This window comes from Pagrus pagrus (genome assembly GCF_965226575.1).
Source record: "Pagrus pagrus genome assembly, chromosome: 3".
NCBI classification, from domain to species: Eukaryota; Metazoa; Chordata; class Actinopteri; order Spariformes; family Sparidae; genus Pagrus; species Pagrus pagrus.
The window spans coordinates 18,261,961-18,285,626 of NC_140187.1; the positions used below are offsets into that span (position 1 = coordinate 18,261,961).

General features: G+C 41.2%; 1 protein-coding gene across 2 annotated transcripts in view; it reads left to right on the forward strand.

Annotated features, from left to right (window-relative positions):
• srgap3 (SLIT-ROBO Rho GTPase activating protein 3) overlaps window positions 1-23,666 on the forward strand; it is a 69,955-nt gene that overhangs the window by 4,695 nt on the left and 41,594 nt on the right. For both annotated transcript variants that reach the window (XM_084348137.1, XM_084348138.1), the window contains exon 2: window positions 14,095-14,290. In XM_084348137.1, coding sequence (XP_084204263.1) covers window positions 14,095-14,290 — 196 coding nt within the window. The remainder of the gene's footprint in view (window positions 1-14,094; window positions 14,291-23,666) is intronic.

Consider the following 23,666-nt stretch of genomic DNA (forward strand, 5'->3'; position numbering starts at 1 on the left):
TTTAGACACAACAGAGCTCGATGGTAGTCACATCCTAGATGAAGCCATTGTCTAACTCGGTCATTGCCCACACTGACACCAATACAACCACTCACAATGACAGGCATGCAGATAGACGGACGGACATATACATGAATTGTGTTTGAGAGGAGGCACAGTTTTGATGTGATGAAAATGACACAAGACTTCATTTGCTTTTTTCCTTGTTCTTTCGTCCAGGCTAGTAACTGCTTTGAGTGGGGAAATAAATGCAGGCAAGTGCTCATGGAAATTCTCTGTGTCCTCCAGATGTGCAAATTAATGTCAACCACACGCACAAACACTGATTCTGAAAAGGACGCTCCCCATCAGACATGACAAAAACCTGAAGGACCGTCACGGGGATCTACCTGAACTATTTCTCCTATTTTGTGCAATTACAGTTTGTATATATGATCACACACCGTTTCATGTCAAATTAGGTGATATCACTTTATATTCTTATATTCTTTGCACATGTCAACCCTCAGCTTACCATACTGATCAACCTATGCCTAACGTGGTCACAGAGCGCACTTATGAAAGTGAAAGTATATTGTGTCTTGTGTAATATGATGATCTTTATAATGACCCCAAAAAGCGTTGTCGGTTTGGTTAAAGGCTGATGAAAATGATGCGTGACGCGAGGTGTGTCTCTGTTTGTTGTTGCTGCAGGCTACAGACAGCTCTGCTGAGGGAGATAAATGTTGAAAGTGGTTCACACTTCATTTGTGCTCTTTTTTTTCCTTTTTTTCTTTTCTTTAGTAAAGCAACAGTGAGGATGACTGAAACAGCCTGTGGTCTCGTTGCACTCTGAAATACCTACGACTAGTGGTGTCAACTCGGGTTATTACTGGTGCTCAATGTGTTGCACAGTTGACGCTGTTGATGTGTCTCGTTACCATCATGGTGTGAGTTGGTTAGTTAGTTATTAACACCCTGCTGGGCGGCATGAAGCTGGCCGTGCAGAAACCGACAGGCTGAGAGTCTCAGAAATGGTCGCACTGATTCACCGGCTGAAGATCCTCCAGCTGCCAGCTTGTTTGGCAAACCTGCTGCTGACTGAGAGAGAGCAAAGACAAAATCACCTACAAGCTATTTAGGCAGAATAATCTTCGGTGGGACAGCTTGTTTATTCTTGCCGGCCAATAAATTCCTGGCTTCATTCGGAGTCGGTTTGTTTGTGTGGTGTGGCAGCGAGTAGCCAAACAAACAGGAAGCTCAAGATGCTCTTAGATTGCATGAATTTAGTGTATTAATTGAGCTGACAGTAATGTCTTAATAGAAAAAGACATTTTGGACAAAATTGCTTATTCACTTAATTACCGAGACTTAGAGAAGTAGATTGGCACCACTCCCATGTGCGTATGTATGAACTTACTTCCAGCAGCTGGTTAGCTTAGCTTATCATAAAGACAAGAAACAGGTGGAAGCAGCTAGCATGGCTCTATCCTAAGGTAACAAAAACCGCCTACGGGCAGAGGCTCTTTGGCTAAAGCCTCTTTCACACTGGACTAAAAACGCTCAAGCACATCTGGCCTCTGTTTTCAGTGGAAAAGGGTACAATCGGCATTTATTTGTGGGTTGACATTCTGGACGTTGGTGCAGAGATAGTTTTTTGTTAGTTCGCTTTAGTTTGGAAGAGCGACTGAAGTAAAAGACCTCCATAACATTGTAACTGGCTGCTTATAACTATTTCCTGCTTTCTGGCGTGTTTTTGATGGCAAACAAAAATAAAACAAAAGACAAACTCGATGATTGGAAATTGGAAATGACTCAATTGCTTATATTTAGCCGTTTTATCCATGTCAGAGAACCTGCACATTCGTGCTAATTTTGTGTAAAAATGGTTTTAATACAACATGTTATTTAAACCACACAAAAAACAAAGTGTGAAAACTTAAATGTTCTGTTTTACAGGCGATTATGTGCTGGACTATTTCTGCTTTCTGTTTCTCCTATTTCCACTCTTTATGCTGAGCTAACATAGCTGGCTGCTGCTGCTGATAGTTTCACACTCAAAGGTCAACTTTGTAAGAAAGTTGATTTTTGAGTCTCAAGGGAATAAGCCTGTTTGCTAATATCTCAAACTACTCCTTTAAACATGTTTGTACCTTATGATACGTTGAAGGAATGAACATTGTAGAAGTTTGACAAAATATGAATTTCTCATGGCAACATAACAATCGACAGGTCAGTGTATTAGTACAGTGCTGCCCGCCACATACAGAATCTAACACACTTTGTGTCCTTCACCAAGTGAGATCCACTTGTGGCTGCAACCCTCAATAAACAATATACATTCACGTCAGACTGAGCCATCACAGATCATAGTTTTGCATCCGAGTTCTCTCAACTTAGCTGACTCGGCTCTCGTCTCTATTAACAGTGCGATGAATGCAGCTGCCACTTGATAAATTGAGAGTTTGTTCTGTCCATTTCACAAGTATTCAAGAGATAATCGGCCTTTCATGAGACGATGAGTGATCCACCAGGCGTAGATTATCACTTAACACAGACTCAGAATGTTTTTTTTGTTTTAGTTTGTGTGCTGGCATTGATGAGCTAGACAAAGGTCCATTAAACGGGAAAACAGTTTCCTCGCTACTTGGTGCCAGTCAGTACACAGTTTCACTTCTCGTTTCATTCAGTTGTCTGTGTTGAAAGAATTTTAATCGGCACTGTCTGGAGGAGTGCAGCTTTCTACACCAGGATTGTATTACAAGTCCAGTAATGCACTGCTGTTTGCTGGGGGGCTCAAATCTAGTTACAGAGCTGCTACACTTAAATTTAATTCAGGTCGAGAGTGACTGATCAGACATGCCGAACATGAAACAAATGTATTTTTGAAAGAGCCTACAAAATGAAAAAAGATTGGACAAACTGATGTTTTTTTTTAATGAAAAAAACACATTTGCTTAACTAGAATAAAAAAATATAATTATCCAACAAATGTAAAAGAATTTCCATCAAACTGTTTAAATGTTTTCTTAATTATGTACATATGTTGGCTTGAGCCGTGATTGTACTTTATAACCTGGTATTATATAAGTGAACGGTGTCAGTGGGCTCTGTGTAAACTGTACTTTAGCTTGAGTCTCAATGGATTCAGACTATTTGTTGTTTTTTTTCAAAATGCCACAATCTAAAACTGTTTCTTTGTTTGTATCTTTAAACATTCACTGAGAGCTGAAGCCAGATAATGTACCAGAGATGAGTGAAGGCAGTTCAGTTGTCCACATTATTTCAAAGAAAATTTAAATGGAAAAACCGTTATAAAATTGAGAAATCGAAATCCCCAGGAAATGAGGCCATTACTCTGCTTTATTACGCAACAGATGTTGAGATGTCTGTGTCAGGATGCAACCACAGTTGATACAAGAAAAAAAAAGACATTAAAAAACAAACTTCACCGCTGAGAAACAGTAACCTTAGAAACGGAGGAAAGAGGGCAGTTGTGCAAAAATATCTCCGCAGCGAGAGTTTGAAAAAGTCTCTATTTGAGGAAGTAATTAGTTAAGTTCTCACAGTGTAGGCTTGGGACCTGTTAGATTAACGTTATTATGTACCAGTGAAGTGCTCGTCCCACTGCAGACTTAGATGATTAAAGAGTGCACCTATTTGCAGCCCACAAGTCCCTCTCAGCCGCTGCTGGTGGTGGAAATAGAAGCAGAAGTGGCACAGCGTGTTCATTCGTTATTAGGAGCACAAAAGTGTGGCGTGTTGTTACATTTGCTCTATTATCTGATTGTGTGTTCTGTAAATTGTGAGAAAATAGTGAAACGTGTTTGTCACATTTCCCTTAAAGCCCTTGTTGATGTCTTGAAATTGTTTTGTTTTTCAGAGGGATTCAGTTTTTTGGTGCTAATCCTCTCAAAGAGAACCTGAAACTGTGCTTAGTTTTGCATTTTTTCCTCATAACTTCAGAAACAGTTAATTTGGCTTCTCTAGAATGTGCACCAAAATAACTGAACTTTAACCTGAAACCTGCAGAAAATAAATGTTTCCTTTTGTTATGACTCACCAGAGGATATACTAAAGACCTGTCTGTCCTCTGTTTATCTCTCAGTCTTTTTTTAACTGAACTCCACTCTCAGTTTCACCTACTTTGAGCCAGTGAAGGGCTGTCCTTGTGTTGATCTTGAGTCGGTGTAGCTGCTGTTTCAGCGGCTCACACACTCGAGTTTTGTACAAAGCTAAATGTTGTTGGATGAATTAAGTCATTTAGAGCTACCAGTGCGTTTCTAATTGCCATATGTGGTGGGAGGGTTTAATTTTGACTTGATGCAATCAGTGTTCAGAAAGAAATAGTCAAATTGGGCTGCTGCACAGCCTTATAGACACATTCCTATCATGTCTCAGTGCATACATCAACACGTGCCTCCTCACTCAAGTCTGCCACCAGACTCCACCTCTCCTCCAATAAGCTGCACCTTCCCCAGGGACTGGTGCACGCCCGTGTTGCCATGGAGACACCTCTCTGGATCCTGGATGCAGCGATGATGGACAGCGAAGCCCTGGAAGGGCGTGTTTCCGGTTGTAGCTCGCGCTCGGGCTTCCCCGAAGCATCAGACTCGTGTAACGCGCAACTGACGTGGTGACGATACAGGCACCAGAGAGGAAATCGATGTCAGAGAGCGGAGAGGCAGTCTGGAATGATTTTCCTCGATTGTCAATATTTATTTTATTGTCATCGGTAGTTAGGCATTTTCCTTCAGAGCAGCACGGTTTAAGGCTTATATAAGCACAAGACGAGCTCATGTGATGAACATTTCTACAGCCAGGATTGATTTTTAGTTTGACATCCAGGGGAAAATCGGATAAACCAGCAGATAATTAGGAGGGAGGATTAAGAGTGAGGGACGACCTGGAGACAGAGTGACAGCTGACATCTTGCTGTCGGACGCTCCATCAGCTCACCTCTGCTCCAGCCATTGATTGGTCTCAGCTCCTGTTGTCTTATCTTTGAGTACATGTGCTGCAGCAGTCTGGGCTAATGAGGGAAGATAGAGACAGACAGAGAGGAACCTGACATCAGGAGCACGTCCTCGTCAATCCAAAATTGCATTAATCATTAGGGGATTAATAAAAAAATGAAAAACAGAACAGAGAAATGAGGGATTAGCTCAACGACTGGAACTTGTATTATGAGACTGAGTGCGAGGGACAGAGAGAGTGAATTAAGGTCTGGATAAGGGTTGTGTCTGTTTTTCGTGTGAATTTGGCTCTGCAGTGTCGAGCTCAGATACTGCAGAGCCGGGTTGGGGATTAGGTTAGTGAAATTTGGCTCGGAGTGGCTTTTGTCTGGTGTGTGTGTGTGTGTGTGTGTGTGTGTGTCTACATACTGTGTGTGTCTTCGCTACCCCATGGTGATGTGAACGCCCGAGGACATTATTTTCAAAGTGTTCAATACTTTCTCAGGCTGGTTATGATTTATAATTTATCCCCATTACACAGAGACACATAGCTCTGTCCTCCACACTCACTGCAGCACTATATAAAAAAGTCAAATCTATGCTTCTTATTGATTCATTGAAACATTTAAATGTATGCTAAACACAGCTGTAAAGAAGGCACATATATCGTTGAACCCTGCTATAAGCGAGGTGATATTTTAGCTTTACTGTCCTGCAGTGCAGTGATCCATCTCTGCCGCCTGCTGCCCCGTGCAGCCCGGCATCCCCTGCTGCCGTCAGGACGCTCTGCAGAAAATCCCTCTCATCCTCTGTGCTCCAAATTGATCTCGACTTCATTGCGTCAAGACGTCACGTGGCCCTCTTAAACAGCAAACTTGCAGTAAAATGCTGCACCAGTGCATCACCACTGGTGTCCTGAAGTGACTTCAGGAGGAGGCACAGGTTTTATTTTTATAAGGATAATAAGTAACGTCTTGTTTATGGCCTGTAAATGTGTCTGTATACAGTAGTGCTAGGCATACACCAGAGTCTGATAACAGTCCTTTGTAGGATGGATCAGTTTGACCTTTTTGCACTGGGCTCACAGCGCCAACATTACAAATATTGTAAGAGAAACTTCACCCAACATGTTTGAGCAACACTCACCTCATGTAGATTATAAATGCGGTTGTTAAATGTTTGTAGTTTTGTCCTTCACAAAGAAAACAAGCTGTATTCAGTTCGAGTAATAGTGGATTTTAACAGTGGTGTTGTCGTTGGTGTTACGTAGTCGCAGGACCCAAAAGCAGACAATCAGACAGGAGTGGATTTAAGGGATTTATTTAACTTGCACAGGTAGATGGTTGTGGGATGAAGCTCAGACTGGAGCAGGATAGCTGAGGGGTAGGCTTGGGGCTCTGGCTGAAGCGCGTGGTGATTTTGGCACCGAGGATCCTCAGAAGAAAGAGAGCTTGGTGGCAGAGGTGCTGGAGGCTGGGTGGTAGTTTGGCACGGAGCTGGTGACGGCTGGTAGCAATCTCTGGAAGAGTGGAGGAGAAAACAAATTAATCAGGAGACCTAAGCACGAGGACATAAGCTCAAGAAACAAAAACACTGAGGTGACTGTGACCATGTTCCACGTCTGAGAGACGAAATAATCTGGCAGCAGGTAGAGTGGAGACCAGGGTATAAGAGCTGGCGTTGATTACTCCAAACGCGCTGCAGGTACATGAAAGACAGCAGCTCCGGGAATCAGGAAAAAACCACGCCCAACCTCCGCAGAGCACCTCCTGAAACACACATGCCTGTCCAAACACAATGCCATCCAAACACAAAACAACAAAAACACCATACTACCAGTCCCAACCATGACAAGTGGGGGGCAAAGTATGAAAACATCCGCAGAAACCCCTCAAACTGCACCTGCAGCATTATCCATTCCTCTGATGTCCACCAATCATCATGAGCATCATCCAAACACTCACTGCCCCTGATTTGATCCTCATGTAAAGGCCTTCAAAATACATGAGAGTTGGTTTGGACACATAACAGTGCTGGCCCTGAGCTCTTCCACTGGTCAGAATCCTTGTCTTTGTTTAGTCTTTGTTCATTTAAAATGACCGACTTATTAAACTAAACAGTAGACTCAAGACAGCTACTTCTCTATCCAATGGAAGAGCAAGAAGTAGCCACTTCACACACAAACAGAGACTGGAGGAACAGTGCTGGGCTGTGAGTCGATGTTTGTAACAACACATCCTCGTATCTAAATGACTGAATAGGTCGATTGTCAGCATCTCTCAAAACAACATATATTATCATTGCCAGAACAACATGGCCGTTGCGGCGAACCAGTGACACACGTACTGCAACTTTGTCGTCAGTTTTAGGCCGGAAAACAACTTTGTTAGGTTGAGGAAAGCACTGTGGTTTAGGTTAAAATGTATGCACCAACGTTACCTTAGTAACCTACGTTACCTTATGTAGCTGATGTTGCTTCATAAGTTAAAATAACTCACTGTTGACTTTTGGTCTCACACTGGACATGAACAGTGGACTCCTGACTGTCCGTCCTGGGCCTCCTCCCTATACGGACTTTGTACTCTTTATACAACCTCTCCTTACTTCCTCCTTTGCAGCTGTAATAATTACGACAGATGCCAGAGGTAACTGCCGAACAACAAATGTAGATATGGGTCATAATAAGCTGCTTTCATATTCAACCTATATATTGGTTTCCGGCCACAATCAGTATTGCGGGTTATGTGATGCAAGCTGGCCTAGAATGACTTTTTAACACAATCATTCATTACATACATAATGGTAAAATAATAAATACAGTTTTCTGAGCATCTGAGATATTCTGAAAACATAATTTCATCCATATACTGTATGTCCAATAACATTTGAAAAGTATTGCAGAAAAGCATTATTTTCATGCCAGACTTGTGTAGGGGGCCAACAGGAAGTCAGCTGGCTGAGACAGAGGAAGTCTCAACCAGCTGTGCTGCGTTTGCTCTGTGAACCCAAAAAATGTAAAGTCTAAAAAAAAACATTTACGTCTAGCGTATACGTCCTCTTATTAGTTCTCCTGATACATCCGTATGCTAATGCGCTCATCTGATAATGAGCTTGACAGGAGCATGTGTGAAAATTGATATTTTCTGTCAAACTGTAGTCCAAATGTATTTTTTATGCCAGCCAAATACCATACTGTGCTGCTAATACAAGGCTTTCGTCTGTGAGGGTCAAAGTTCAGGGATCTCCTACATCCTCCCATTGTTTCCAGAGGTTTTCCTGTGCGGTGAGGAGTCAAGTGGTTGCTGCGCTTTCAATTCCTGTCCCTCAGCGGTGCAGGAGGAATCGTATTGTTGAGCAGGTGTCCACTGGAAGTGGTTGGACTCTTATAACGATGATAAATGTACTCTAGGTCAGTAATGTAAAGTGTCTGTTGTGAATATATACCGTCCGCTCCTAAAATGTGTCTACATGTAACATGTACAGTAATTCACGGAGCAGCAGGAATGAAGCTGCAGAACATGAAAACATGACTGTTGACCTCAGACAGTATCAGAGAAGCTGGACATCTACAACCGATGTGTGTTTTGCTCACACTACAGTCACACTCTATGCATGAAAATAAATGAATATGCACACATGGAAACATACTTTGAACTTAATGAACTGTTGTTATGAACAGTCTGCATGTTAATTCATGTGGACTGTAAATCCCAGTTGTCTGCAGACAACTCCAGTTCAAAAGAAAAAAAGCTTTAGATGTGAGCAGTGTAATAATCCTCCTCCATCATTAGTTTAGTGTTTCAGAAAGACACTGATTGGGGATGTTTTTGGATGATTGCAGCTTTTGGGATTTATTTCTGCTTTTGTAAAACCATTATTGGGAGATTTAGAGGGAAATGTTTTGGACTTTATAATTAAAGTTGATGTATTAAACAGCTCAGAAGCAGTTTGTATTTGTATGAGAGGTGTGAGTAAAACAATGTTTTCACAGCACAGAGAAGCTGTTATTCATTCCTTCTAACTGAACTGGTAACAAAAGGTCCACATTAAGCTCAATTAGACAAGCGGAAATTTAATTTAATTGTGCTGTCGGTCACGTTTTCTTCCAATTATAGGCTGTTATAAAGCTTTAAAGGATAAAATGACCCTACAGAAAACAAAGGATCTTGGCCCTCCTCACATGTATGATCCGACCAGGGTTTGACCATGTTTCAGCTGCTCCAGTCGCACCCCCTCCCCTTTCTCTGTCAGCCTTTTTGTGTGAAGACAGCCCCCGCCTCCTCTCTCAAAAAAAGAAGCAGATGGCTCCATCTCTAAATAGAAAGACATTGAGGCAACACACAGCGGGTCTGCCACAAATAATAGCTGCATGCTTAATCAAGCAACTATATTAAAGGTTCAACTTGTTCACTTTGAATCAGTTGTGTTACATATTCATAAAAGGTAAACTATTTAGATTTGGGGAAGAAATTTTAAGTCTGATATTTATACCTAAACAATGTAAATGAACAAACTCTTGTTTTCATGACTGAATAAACTGAATGAAACAAACTGACCTTAAAGGACAACACAGTTTCATACTGTTTTACTTTGTTTATATGAAGACAGCTTGTTTATTCAGTTATGGAAAAAAACACATTTCTGAGTTTGTATAATTATCTCATTAATATTGTGAATATAAAAATTCTGAGTTTGAATTTCTTCTCAGAAACTACACAGTGCCCCTTTAATAATAAATCAGTGCTCTGTCAATGGTCGCTCATATTTTAGCTGTAAAGCTATTTGTTTTGTTTTGAAACTAAGAAAGCCAGAGCGGATAGACTGAAAGTAGGGCACACATGTTTAGCATGTTAACATGGAAATGTGTGGGTTCAAAGCCTTGTTACATACATGTCAGAGAGGTGGAGAGGTTTGAGCTGGTGGGTGAGGTTGAAGGAAGAAGAGCTTTGTTGCTCGGTGTCCTCCTTGTTAGTGGGAATGATCATTTCTGCATCACAATGTTCATTTTCATTGAAAGAATCCTGATGATGTGACATTTGTTGAGGTCTGCGCCAAACAAACATCTTCTTACATCAGAAGATATGCAGGCCAGAGCATTTGTGCATCACCGTAGTACTTTATTATAACACTGTTTTGTCACACATTTTACCTTTATCAAACAATTGTAGCTTCTCGTGATTTGGAGACTGTCGTATTTACCATATTGTGCATCCTCAATCTACTTGCATCAGACATTTCATCAGACATGATCAAAATCATCCAATTTGTACGTACGGTTTTGTGCTCACTGACAGTGCATGTGTCTGTCCTCCTCTGTGGCTCTTTGTGAGGCTTCTTCTTTTTTTCTCTGTTCAAAAATTTTTTTTTCTATTGAAGGTTTGCCTTCCTGAATCGAGGGTCGTTGCACGTTGTACAGATTGTAAAGCTCCCAGAGGCAAATTGTCATTTGTGATTTTGGACTATATAAATATAATTTGACTTGACTTGACAGCTTTAACAGCACTTCGTTTGTTGGTGGTTTGAACCAGAAATGTTCTTGAAAGCAGTAACGGCTTGTTGTTTGTCAAATTAGTGTTTCATCTACGCAAAATGCCGGCTTTTTTTGTATCTTCACCTGGCAGTGAGTCGGATCAGAGACAATTATAGATATCAGAAGAATTTGAATCAGAAGGAGTGTAATGATAAAAGCGACTTGTTTGTCATTTTCATTTTCACTGCAGGCTTTCAGAGCACTCTTACTCCACACAGGTTGAAAAGAACCACAGAGGGGTCTTTAACTTTGAATAAACTACAGCCAATGAAGCCACTCAAAGATCTGGGAATACTTAGGGAATAATTCTCCAATTGCTCATGGTTTCTCAGAGGGAAGGGCACACTTCTGGTGTGCGTGACCTATTTTTCCAAACTCCTCTGTCAAATTGCAGAGCTGCAGCTGGTGGTTCAGAGTTCTCTCTTTGTGAAAGACTTGTTTTCAAAAGTCCTCCCTGTCACTCATGCAAATCGGTGACACATTTTCCTGGGGCATTTCTCTCGGCTCGCCTGCTCTGGCACGGTTCTCCTCTTTTTAGAAAAAAAAAAATACTGAAAAAAAAAACATTGCAAACAGGAACATGTCTGTGAAGGCAAGACGTTTCTGACGAGACTGAAGCAGTAATGGTGGTGTCTCTCCCTTAGCTCCGGTTCAGGGCTCCCACTAAAGACAGAGCTCTAAGCCCTCAGAGCTGGGAGGGAGAGGGAGGCCCCTGGATGAAGGGGAGGGCTGGGATAATGGTTAACCACAGAGTGAAGCATGCCGCTCGAGGCTGAGGCCAGGCGGCACGACATCACAGGGAGAGAAAAGGCTCGCCCGCACAACATCACTGCTTCAGTTCAAATAGCAAGCTTCTCCATGCCTCCATATATCCATGAGGAGGGCTTGGCTGACCAAATTACACCCTCAGCAGCGTGGAAACACAGTCACTGTGTCACTGCTGTGGTTTCACCAGTCAGTCAGCAGTTCATCTGCCCGCCAGGGTGTCACTGCAATGGCTCAGATATGTATAAACTCCAGCATTTGTCCATAGTTTGTGGGGTTATCGTTTACAAGGAGTCATGTTGTAACTCAAGGGTGTTACAACATGCCGTGAAGTTCATTTTGCCATTGACCTACACACAAATGTTTTTGAGTCGAAGTAAATCTTGAAAAGCTGGCCAAATAAATGATGTACCTTTGAAACAGTACATCATGTGATAGACTGTATATTCATCCTGGGTTGTATTGTTTATAATGGAGGCATTAAACATTTTCTAAAGAAACCAGAGGGAACACCCACCAGATTTTTTTCAAATCACAAGAAAGAAAACTGAAAAGATACAAACACTGTGATTAAACCGTTGCTGGCTGTGCTGCAATCTTAAAATAATTTTTCATTTAAAAGGTGCAATATGTAAGAGTTATGTTATGTTTTGCTCCCCGCCAACATTCCCCGCTGGGTCCCCACCTACCCTAGCCTGAAAACGTCTTCCTCCCAGCAGTGCAAAGCTCCTGTGCTGGTGGTGTAAACAACACCAACACTCCCTCAGTGCTCCCAAGCTCCCTGTCTAGATCACTAGCTGCACTGCTAACTGAGCTAACTAGCTCAAAACGTAGTTAGCTAACTTTGGTGATGCGTTATATCCTAATTGTGTGGAGTATGAAGTCAAAAGGTGGGCGATTCTTACATATAGCACCTTTGATTCTACTGCTAGACGTGACTCAGGAATACAGAGGACTGTAACTGCCAAAGTCAAAAATAAATAAATGACTCAATAAAGAAATTTATATTCCATTAAATGCAACAAAAATTATTTTAAAAATGTATATGACATAACCCTATTGCCATACAAGACCTGCACTTTGTGTTAAATAGACAATAAAGCATAACTTATATCAGACAATCATAAATGCTTTGATTTCCAATAAAGGTTGCTCATTAATTCAGGAAGTTTCCTTCCTCTTGAGAAGTGACACCACTCGTCCTGTTTACTGTAGCTCCTTCCATCAGGTTGAGTTTTTGTTCTGCAAAATAGGCCTTTCTCTGTTCCTCAGTCGAGGCATCATTGCTGCTGATGACAGCACTACAAAGAGGAATCAAGTTTCTCTCGTGGGTTCCCACTGGCATGAAGGATCTGTAGTCTGCCTGGCAGCATCAGGTTCCTCTTGAGCAGAAAATGTTTCACTACGTCTCGCTCCAAGCGGGGGAGTGCATTAGCTTCTCATTAAATCAGTCTGATCCACAGTGTACACAGTTATGAGAGGCCATACACACAGGTCATCTCACTGGCTTGGCATGAAGCCTCACTGGTCATTCTCACTCTCAGCTAGAGGCTTTATAATTGCTACTGGTCTAAAGAGGTGCAATGAAATGGCTTACATTAACTGAAATAAAAGCAGTGGGTGATCATTAATAGTGTGCACTAAATTAGTGGTACTGTAAGATTACAGATGATTAATTGAGTAGCCTTGCTGCTTGTGTTAAAGTGTTTAGAAATAGGTCGCTCTCTGACATCTGTAGCATTTTGTGCTCTAATGCTTTTCAGATGTTGGACTGTTTGTTTCGTCTACCATAGATAACACTAAACAGTAAGGGACACACAAGTTTGAGTAGTTATGAGGAACAGATGAGGAACTAACTGCTAGTTAGCTTTTTTAACTAATTACTTAATAGTAACTTCTAATCCAATTTTATCGAGTAGGTAATGATTAGTTAATGATTAGTTAATTAAGAAATGAGTGAGGGACGAATCGTTAATGAATAGCCTAATTCCTATTATTTATTATGTAGTAGATAATGATGGATGGAGAGCCCATGATAATGAATTATTGTGTAATGATAAGTTCACGAACATATCTGTGAATCGACCATACTGACTCTTCATGAATGCTTCCTGATTAACTTTGAACCAGCTTGTATGGCACAAAGCTAGTAACGACTCATTCGTTACTAAATACTTCAACATTAGTTTCTGTGCACCCCAAGTAGTGAGACATAATACGGAGTAGTGACCGAGCAGTCCCTTATAAATGATTATATTATACCTCATTACTTCATCATTATCTTATTATTAGTTGTCCTTTTTCTGTCCCTCCAAGTACAGTGATGATTCACGCTGAGTGGTTACTGAGGACTGAATCATTACTTCATGAGCACCTGTCCATTGTTAACACATCTCCTTTTCCCTTTCATTCCTGATTCATTCATCACTCATTTCTTGATGAACTAATCATTAGCTACTATAAAATCTATATAGTATATACATATATCTATAAAATTGAATGAGGAGTCACTAACTAATGCGTAACTAGCAGTTAGTTCCTCATTCGTCCCTCATTTTTTCCTTATTAACTACTCAAAATGTGCCCCTTATTGTAAAGTGTTACACGGTTTGAAAACAATTTAGCTGTTGATAAATGTCTCATCAAGTGTCACTGCCGAAAGCATCCTCCAGCTTGATATGAGTATGAGGAAGATTGATACCTGAGAAAAATCCTCTTTTCTAGCAAATAATGACATAATACACTTTATAATAATGCGGTGCCGGATATTTTGAAGACATCTTTGACTAGGGCAAGATATGCAGTGTTGTGACAGCAGTATAAACAGTTGACTCATACCATTTTGTCTTCTCTTTTGATGAACAGAGATCCGTAACCAGCTGGTGGAGCAGTTCAAATGCTTGGAGCAGCAATCTGAGTCTCGGATCCAGCTGCTGCAGGACCTGCAGGAGTTCTTCCGCCGTAAAGCAGAGATCGAGCTGGAATACTCCCGCAGCTTAGACAAACTGGCCGAGAGGTTCTCCTCCAAGATACGCAGCTCAAGGGAACACCAGCAGTTCAAGTGAGTCTCCCTCCCTGCATGCACTTGCGGCTGAAGCTGTTGCGTGTACAGTGTTTGTGCATATGTAGAGGGTGTTTGTGAAGGGATTATGCATTTGGTTTCAGAAGTGGGTGACGGAAGGAAAAGGAAAAAATTAATTTAAGTATATTTATAATATCTATGCTTTCTAAATGAATGGCAGATTGATAAAACATTAACATGCTGACCTCATTTCTTAAGATAGATAAATATTGTATGTATAATATTTAATATTTGATTGATGTTCAATTATATATACATATATATTTTTTAATCAAAGTTTAAAAAAGTTCATAGGAGTGTCTTGTTTTTTTTTTTTTTTTTTTACCTGAGTCGTGCCTGCAGGCTTTCTCTCAGGCAGAGTTACAACTCGGGTTCATCAGATCGTTGGACGAGTCTGCATGTGGCCTGAGAGGCAAAACCCAGGGCAAATTAAAGTCCACAAATAACTCACCACTGCTGGACAAAGGATATTGTTTGGAAAGATTCATGTGAGGGAATATAACTGAAACTACAATATAAGAACTGGACTTGGATTTGGAAAAACGAAGAGCTTGTCTCCCTCATCCTCAGTAGAAATTACGTCCCACGTTTGTGTATTGTTTTTCGAGAGAAGCAGTATTTTCATATTTACTTTCGTTAATGTTGTTTACTAAAACTCAACTGTTTTTTGCTTAGTTTAAATCTGTTTTTGCAAAGCAACTTTCACTCTTTCCTTCAATGTGTATCCAGACCGCAGGGATGTGTATGCCAAGCGACTCTAAACACTTCACTATTTATAACCCGACTGTAAGACCCAGCCCTGCTGCTAATCACAGTGCCTTGTTTGATTACAGTGCAGAAGTAAACAACAAAAACTCCATTATGTTTATGCACTGTAAGGGAGTTACAGTGAAGATCTTTATGACGTCCTCAAAGGTCAGCTGGTTCTGGCATGATGGTGAGGATGCAGTTCATTAAAGACGTTAAAGACTGTTGAGTGGTGGACAAAACAAATTTAATGCACTACTGTAATTTAGCACTTAACTTTATAGAAGAAGGCTTTGAGTGAAGCTTTATGCTTCATTATGTTTTAAACTGCATCCATTATGGATAAATATGGCAGCTCTGCATTACACAGAAGCATGTGGGTTGCATCAGCATCAATGTGGAGGTTGATGTCAGATTAAAAACCATGTAATTTATCCAAGACAATAGCTTATTAGCAAAAAATAGCAAAGGTACAACAGTGTTACTGACGTTGTCGGTGTTCGCTGGAATGTTAGAAACATTATAGAATTACAAAGCTACACTTTAAAGTTACAAAATAGCTATTATAGAGTCAATCATTTACTTTTACTGGATTTAATTGTTCTGCATCATATATTTTAATGAAAGTGAGGGTTTTAAAAATAAAGAAAAAGCCACTGACGAAGTACAAAGGCAGAAAACACAAATCTTAGGAAATTCAGGGAAAAGTGAATAAAGAAGCCCATCGAAAGTCATCAGATCAAAATCTCACCCGTATCCTTGACCCATTTAGATGGTTAAAAAAGAGGGATCGTCAGCACAGAAACCACCACTTACACATTGGTACATGACTCACGCTGGGCATGAAATTAAGCGCTGCCGCTCCCAAAATCAAGCACCTCGGGCGAGCAGGCGAGCTTAGTTGAGTCTGGAAATGGGACATTAACCCAGCTGTGATCTGGCAGCAGATCTCAGACATGGATCTACACCAACATGTATGAATTCTAACCCCAGCTCTGATTCCGGCAAATGGAAACAGCAGGACAGCATTCCTCACATGTTCAGATTTTGAATCGTATTTTTAAGTTGAAATGATCTACAGGGTGAAAGTGTTGTTGCTGGCCTGCTCAAATGGAGAAACAAAGCAAAATACAGATGTTCACAAATCTCCAGCTCAGGTGTGAAAAGATTGTTGGACTACCACAGAAAGTAGAGTGAAGCCATGTACCATAAATGATGTAGTAATATAAAATAAAAACAAAAGAATCCCTGGTCATCTGTTCATCAAATAAAGTAAATGACAGCACAATACCTTTAAAGATATAATATGTAACATTTCAGCATTAAAGCTGACCAGAAACTGGCCAAACACTCTATAACAGTGATTACTGTTGTAATTTAGAGCTATTTTACAAGTATTTTTTATAAAAGTATGTCACTTTGCAATGTCTAAAAACGATAAGACTTAATTCTATGGTTAGTTGTGTACTTACATTATCTCAAATGTCTCCGACAATGTTCAAACCCAGAGGAATTCACAATTTTCTTAAAGTAACAGAGGTCACATGTTGCTATAACTTCTGGGAAAACATCCTGTGATTTGTCAGAGAGTGAGGAAGGAAGTCGGCGAAAGTCGCTAAATGAAACGTGAAAGAAACTTTAAATCATGACCTTGTCTGTGAACATTTCTGCCTGAGACAAATCGGATAGATTTTAATGGAAACTGGTGGTTGAACAATGAAGACAGTTTCCAAAAAACTACGTCTGTCGATTGAGAGACAGCGACAGGAAGAACATACTGTGCCTTTAATTGGTCTACAATCCTGACTCCTGCATTTGCATAAACAGCTGTGCAACATTCAAAATATACGGTGGGCATGCAGTACCTTACACTGTCATTTTGACAGTTTGGACGATGTCTTATTTTTGGTTATTGTACAAATGATCAACAAAAACAGACACACCTGCGCTGCTTTGGGGACCTGATTATTATTATTATTACTATTTATAAGTATATAAGTTTTTTTAGTTACAGTTACATGGGAGGTGAGGCACAATGACACAAACAGGCCGGTCAAGGAAAACAAAAGTACTTCTACTTGACACAGACTGTAGACGTGTGGGCATATGTATGGATACTGTATGTAGGAGAGCAGTGTGTGTGTGTGTGTGTGTGAAGTGGAGGATGATTTGACTGGATGATTGAGTCCAGCTGTGTCAGAGGAGGCATGCTTCACTCTTGGCTGATAGTAGACAGGACTGTGTTGCTGCTGCTGCTGCGACTGTGGCTTAACCTTTGGCCCTAACAGTTGATCTTATCCACACAGCGAGGACAGGTGTGAGAAAAAAACACCCAATCCTCTGACACGTGTTCTAAAATGATTACACTTTGCACTGTCAAGATCATAAAAGCTTGAAGCCGACAAGTGTCTGAGTGCTGCGCCTTGACAAAGGCCACACACATACACACATATAACTATAGATATATAGTATAGTGATACCTAAATGGACAAGGTATGATACTTATAATGCATTATTTTTTATGCAAACGCATGTACACTGTACTTGCGGAATTTAAACTCCATTTGATGAACAAAATGTGTAAAAATGTGATTGATCAAACAAACAATAGGAGCTGGAGAAGTGAAGCACTACAGACCACAGAGGAAGTGTGAGTGGGAGGCCACTACCCATGCTTGACATCTATAGAGGATGTAATATTCAGTCATACAGAAAGTCTGCTAGCCGAGAGTCAGACCACACACATTTTTTTTATGTGTTGTAAGGTACATTGAGCTCAAACTCAACAGTATATCATCCAAAGTGAGTTTTTTAAGCTTTCGGTGAGGCCACAAAATGGCTCAGAACATGATTGCACCTTGTGACATGCACTCTTGGTCTGAGCAGGGAGGCAACCACAAATCCTGGCGATCAGTTGTGACACGCCCTTTACTCCCACTTTGGTGTAGTTAAGTTCAATGGCGAGCCACCAAAACACCAAATGAACCGAGGCAACAAAAACACTTGTACATGTCCAATAAAAACACTGAAGACCAACTATGCGCCATCAAAAACACAGAAAACCTTTTTAGGCCCTGAAGCATTCTTTCTGTGCACACATTAGTTGGTTGACTTATTTCATCTGATGTAACAGATCTGAACTATCCTTTTTCCAACACCCTTCAAAATGCCTGTGGCTGTCTTTCATTGCCCTGAAAGTTGTGCTCTCCACTGAGCCAAAAATATCCAAAAGATGTCAATTCAGTGTGTTTGTGAACGTTGAAAAGACGTCCACTTGAGAGCCAGAATGAAAGTTTTTGAGATGTCTTCTTTAGACGTCTTTTCAATGTCAACCTTCAAACTTTATCAGGTACGCTTTTGTACCAAGCTTCCATGGCCAAAACATGATATTCAGTTAAGCTGATAGTAAATGAAGATGGGCTGATGGGTTAAAGACACAGCTAAGAGAATAGGCTCAATTATAATGTATAGTCATGCCATTCATAGTTAAAAAGCTTAAGACTCATGATTCAGTTTATGCAAACCATTTCAAGATTAAACCACATCAGACAGGTACAATCAACAAACAATAAAACAAAATGGCATCTGGACATTTCCTCAGAAAAACAGGTGTTAGGTGTTCATTAGATTTAAACTTGGACCATGTAAGACTATATGAAGTTGGTCAATTGTGTTCTCCAGCTAATAGTGGCAGTTAAAGATCATTTGCATAACAGGCACTGACTATTTAGGAAAAAGACCGTAACCTTTCAATCCATGCCTGTACTCCAAATGGTTCAACAACGGCTTTGAATTTACTTTGGGCTAGACTGAGCGAGGTGTTCTAGGATACTTTTACGTACATTTGCAGAAATGGTAAGAGGAGTTACAATTAAAAACGAGTCTGTGGGGAAAACTTCAGAGGAAACCTTGTATCTTGTGTCTCGTTATACCTTCACGGTTTTGATTAAAAACAGAGCCATCTTGACCAGCACGGACTTCCATATGTGCTGGATCACAGCCTACAGTCTGTTGGCTGAACCCTTCCAGCGCAGATTCATTAGTGAGCTGAATGCCACTGTGATTTACAGCAACTGCAGCTATAGCTACGCCGCAGCAACCCGACCAAGGATAATTTAGCTCTTCTACTTTACCTCATTTGCCACAGTGAAAAGACACACTGAGGGGTTACTTAGCTTCCCCATACTGCAGTCGCTGTGCCAGATAGTGCACCACTTCCCTGTTTTTTTCTTTCTTACCGGTTCAGAGTTCCTGAGAGACAGCAGCTAACTTAATTTTAATTATGGCGCAGACATTTCAGGGTATATCATGAATGGGATTTATAATGTACAGCATCAGGTTAGAGTGGATTGGTATCGTCTGTCTGTCATAAAGACATATTCAGATGTAACATTAGGAGGCACCTCATGCAATATTGATATGGAGAATAACCTGTCTGGGAAAGATAAGACAGGGCTCGTAGTGGTCTCCAAATTGGTGTGTGTGCGTGTGTATAACCCTTTGTGTGTGTATCCAAGCGATTGCTTCGGGAGGAAAGTGTTTGGTATCTTTATACTGCCAGGTCTTTGTACAGTACGTTCTGTGAGTGATTTTAGTTTTGAAGCAGCCTTTGCTCATTTCCAAGTGATGTCTCTTTTCATGTCATGGTCAGCAGGGCACAGCTTTGAAAATGTATCAATGGATATTCCATCATGTTTCTTTTAGGAACAGCTAAGTGCGATGCGGCATGTATCCAGAACACGTTTCTCTTTAAAGAGCCACTCTGAGGGAGCGTGATGCAATGCTTTAGTTATGATATAATTATAAAGAATGATGTCTGCTGCCGTAGGATAGTACCAGATGCTTTATTGGCTTTGCTATGCTTTAGCTTTAGTCCCATTTTGTGTAACTATGTTGTCAAACCGTGGCTGCTCTCAGGAGCTCCGAGGAGCAAAAGGGTAAAAGGTTAAACTATATCCATCCAGGCTGGGTTTGTTTGAACACAGCAGTCGATCCTTGCTCTTGTCAGGTTGACAAGTCCAGCGGGTGGAAGTCAGCATGTACAACATCAATAGATTAGCTGGTTTGCAGTTTGTATTTAGGATCTTGTCAAACGCCTGTCTCCTCTTCATTGACGCTGCACTGCGCTCTGGCCCCTGGGTCTGTGCAGCTGTGCATTATCAGATGTTGGCAGTGCGTCTCCTCGCAAAAAAACTGCTAAATGATGTGCAAATGTAGCATATTGACGCCCCGCTTGAAAACGGGGGCAAAGTGAATTTGAATGGCAAAGCTGGCGGCATGTGCCCACGTGCCCCTTGTCTTTTGAAACTGTGTTTGGCTCTGTGTCCTCTTCCTTGGCTGTTTCATTGATAAGCAGCAGGCAGGCAGTGTGGAGGGGATTAAAGGCCTTCACAGAGCCGAGTCCTGGTTTGATAAATACACACTTCCTTCTGGAAATCCTGGCTCAGACACATCATAGGCTCTTGGTGATTAGATGGTGGCATCCAGTGCAGCCATGACTAACGCATGTGCACCGTTCTATACAATGCTGACTCGTTCAGGGTATGCACATTAAGACAGCTTGCCATAATTTTATCCTCGAATCAAAGGATTATTGCAATGTTGTCCAACCATGCACTCTTTCTTTGTTTCCCTTTTCAATCGCACTGTCTCCACGTCTGATCTTCTTCACGCTCCTCCATGCATTCACAGATTAAACTGCATGTATGTATCTGCCTCACAGGGGCAGTGAGGCAGTGCAGACCTTGTAGAAAACCATGGAGACTGTCAGGCAGTGCTTTGCAGGATGAGACAGATGTAATAGGATGCCAGAAAGCTCTGCTCCTCTGTCCTCTGCCTCCTCCTCCTCCTCCTCTTCCTTCTCACTTCTCTGGAGACTCTCAGAGCTCATCGTTTGCCTTCTGCATGTTAATGATATCCTGTGTATAAATACCGAGGGCATGGAGCCGTCCAAAACTGTCCCTTTTGAAGCCCCCTAGATTAATTGACCCGTGGGCTCTCGACTGATACTCAGCCTTTTACGGGAAAAAATCAGCAAGGAGAGGAAGAGAGGTTTTGCTGCATGCTGAAGTCGATCCTTTGTGATGGATAGGCCTGTATAAGAGACGGTATAGAAAAGGTAGTGCCTCTGTCCCATAAAACAAGTCGTTTATTACGGTGTTAAAATACTCAGCTCCCAGAGATGCAGCTGGAACACAGGCCTAATTACCGACCTTGTGCTCCTAATTCCTGTGAAATGAGGACAGCAACTGCAGAAACGAGATCTTGGCCCTTTGCCTCTCTTTAAGACTTTAAGCGTGAGCATTAGGAATATACACATGGTCACTTTAACGTCTCCTTATTCCTTAATTTAGTTTTTCCACCAGATTGGCGTCGTTGTTCCTATATTTTTCTGTCAAATAAACTGTCAAATTCAGAAGCTGATAAGCCTATAGGTAAGACAAGGTAGGGATACCTCGGATGTCTGCTGTAGTGTTTTTGGATACAGACATTCATGATCCCCAGAGGATGAAGCCTACTGGCCTTTACAGATGAATGAATGAGACAAAGATGAATTTTAATATTGTTTATGACACTCTGACTCTTCATCTAGTACTGTCATCTGTTTTAAATTTTAAATAAAAACCAAAGTAGTACTTAATAGACTAGATTAGAATTAGACCTGCACAGGTACAGGACTGTGCAGGTACGATGTAATTCTTGTGAGAAATATGCAAAAGAATTCCAGTACACCTGTACCTGTGCGATGGCAATTACTAAATTCAGTTGAATCTAAAAATGTGTCCACTACTCTGGTGACCAAATACCTGCCAAACTAATGGCGCTCCTGCAACTCCTCTTTTGTTAGGTGCTCTTTGGCAAATGTTAGCATGCTAAGAGCTTTACAGTGAAGACATTAGTAATGTAAAAAAAAAAGCCTGGCCTCTTGGCATTTCACTTATTTCAGATCTGGCCCATCTAAATAAGTAGCTATAAGCCTGGTTTATGTGCTTAACATCAGTATGCTAGCATTGTTACTGTGAGTATGTTAGAGTTTGACTCAAAGCAACATTGTGGTCAACAGAAGTGCTAGCATGGCTCTACTCTTTTATAACTTTTTGTCTTTCTCTAATTTGCTTTTTGGTAAATATTCCCACAGATCAAACACCCTTAAGGCCTATAAATTCCAAAATTTGAGTTTAGTGTGGCATGAAATGTAAATAACCATAGTACTGTGTCTAAGTGAAACACCTGATAATGACTGAAGCAGCAGATTCAGCAGCAGAATTGTATCGGGAACCACAGGTCCACGAGCGCTTTTAACTATCAGAGGAAGGCCAAGGATTTTGGATGTGCGCAGAGTGTTTGGGTGGAGAGCTGAGGGGGATAAAGAAGGGGCCTGTTTGTGCTTGGGGATGTGATGAAGCATTTCTGACCACTTTTAAGGATTAGCAGTGAGTAGAGGTGATTGTTCCCTAAACCTCTCAACCACAAACAGCAATTATACACTGTGGAGCTGCGTCTTGTACAGGCAGATAGGTCAGTCAAGCAGAACTGTTACAAAATGAGGGATGTGAGACTGTAGAAATAGGTCGTCCCAGTGGAGTGAAGGAGAGTATGGTCTACTTTCCTCCTCTATTGTTAGTCAAACCTAAAACCCTACCAGTCCTTTGCAGAGTCTGTCAGTCAGGCTTATGTTCTTTGGATACAGCAAATTAATGTCCAGCTGAATCATTTTATTATGACTTCTTGATTGCAGGACTGAAATGTGGCGTGGATTGATGGCTGGATTTTCTCCGCCATTTCAAATTACCATTACATTTCTCTAATAGCAAATTAATTGACTCGCCTTTCAGACAAAGTGCATCTCAGGACACCATTCTGAATCTAATATTGAACAGGCAGGCCCAGTCATAAATGGATAAATGAAGTTTACTTCACATGTTTAAGATAAGATAAACCTTTATTGATCCTCAGCGGGCAAATTTGGTTTCTGCCCTGCACTGATGTTATGAGGACTGTGTGCTGGTGTCCTTTCAGTCTGATGTAAGTGCGTTTAGGGGCAGAGTTAAGTATAGGAATAATGGGTAAGGCACTCTGGAGCAGCCAGATATCAACTTCATTAGATGTGATTAGCATTATAGAGGCTGTCTGAATGGGGGTGCTTTGATGTTGGTGCTGCTCATCCCTTTTTTCTGCGCCACAGTGAAACCCAATCCCCCACCCTGCTCCGGCTCTCTCCCTCCTCTGCTCTCATTTCGGTCTCTCTCTCTCTCTCTCTCTCTCTGTCTTTGTCTCCTCCTCGGGGTTGGTTGATTGATTAATGCTCAGATAGGATGCAGACAAGGGTACGGGTTTGAAGTGATTGTGTTTGTGTGTGCCTGTCTGTTCGATGTGTATGTGCCTCGGTCTTTCTATTTGAAAGCACCCGAGGCGTAGACAGTTTAAACTGATTATGCAGCAATCAGGGCCCATGACTCGCTGGATCATTATGGTCACCCGCATTCTGCATTTAACAAGTTGATGCCTGAGCATTGTTTGGATTGAGGGAGGTAGACATTGAGAAAGGAAAGAAAGACGGAAACATTGTGGTATTTTGTGCCACAACAGGTTGGGTTTCTTTAGCAGA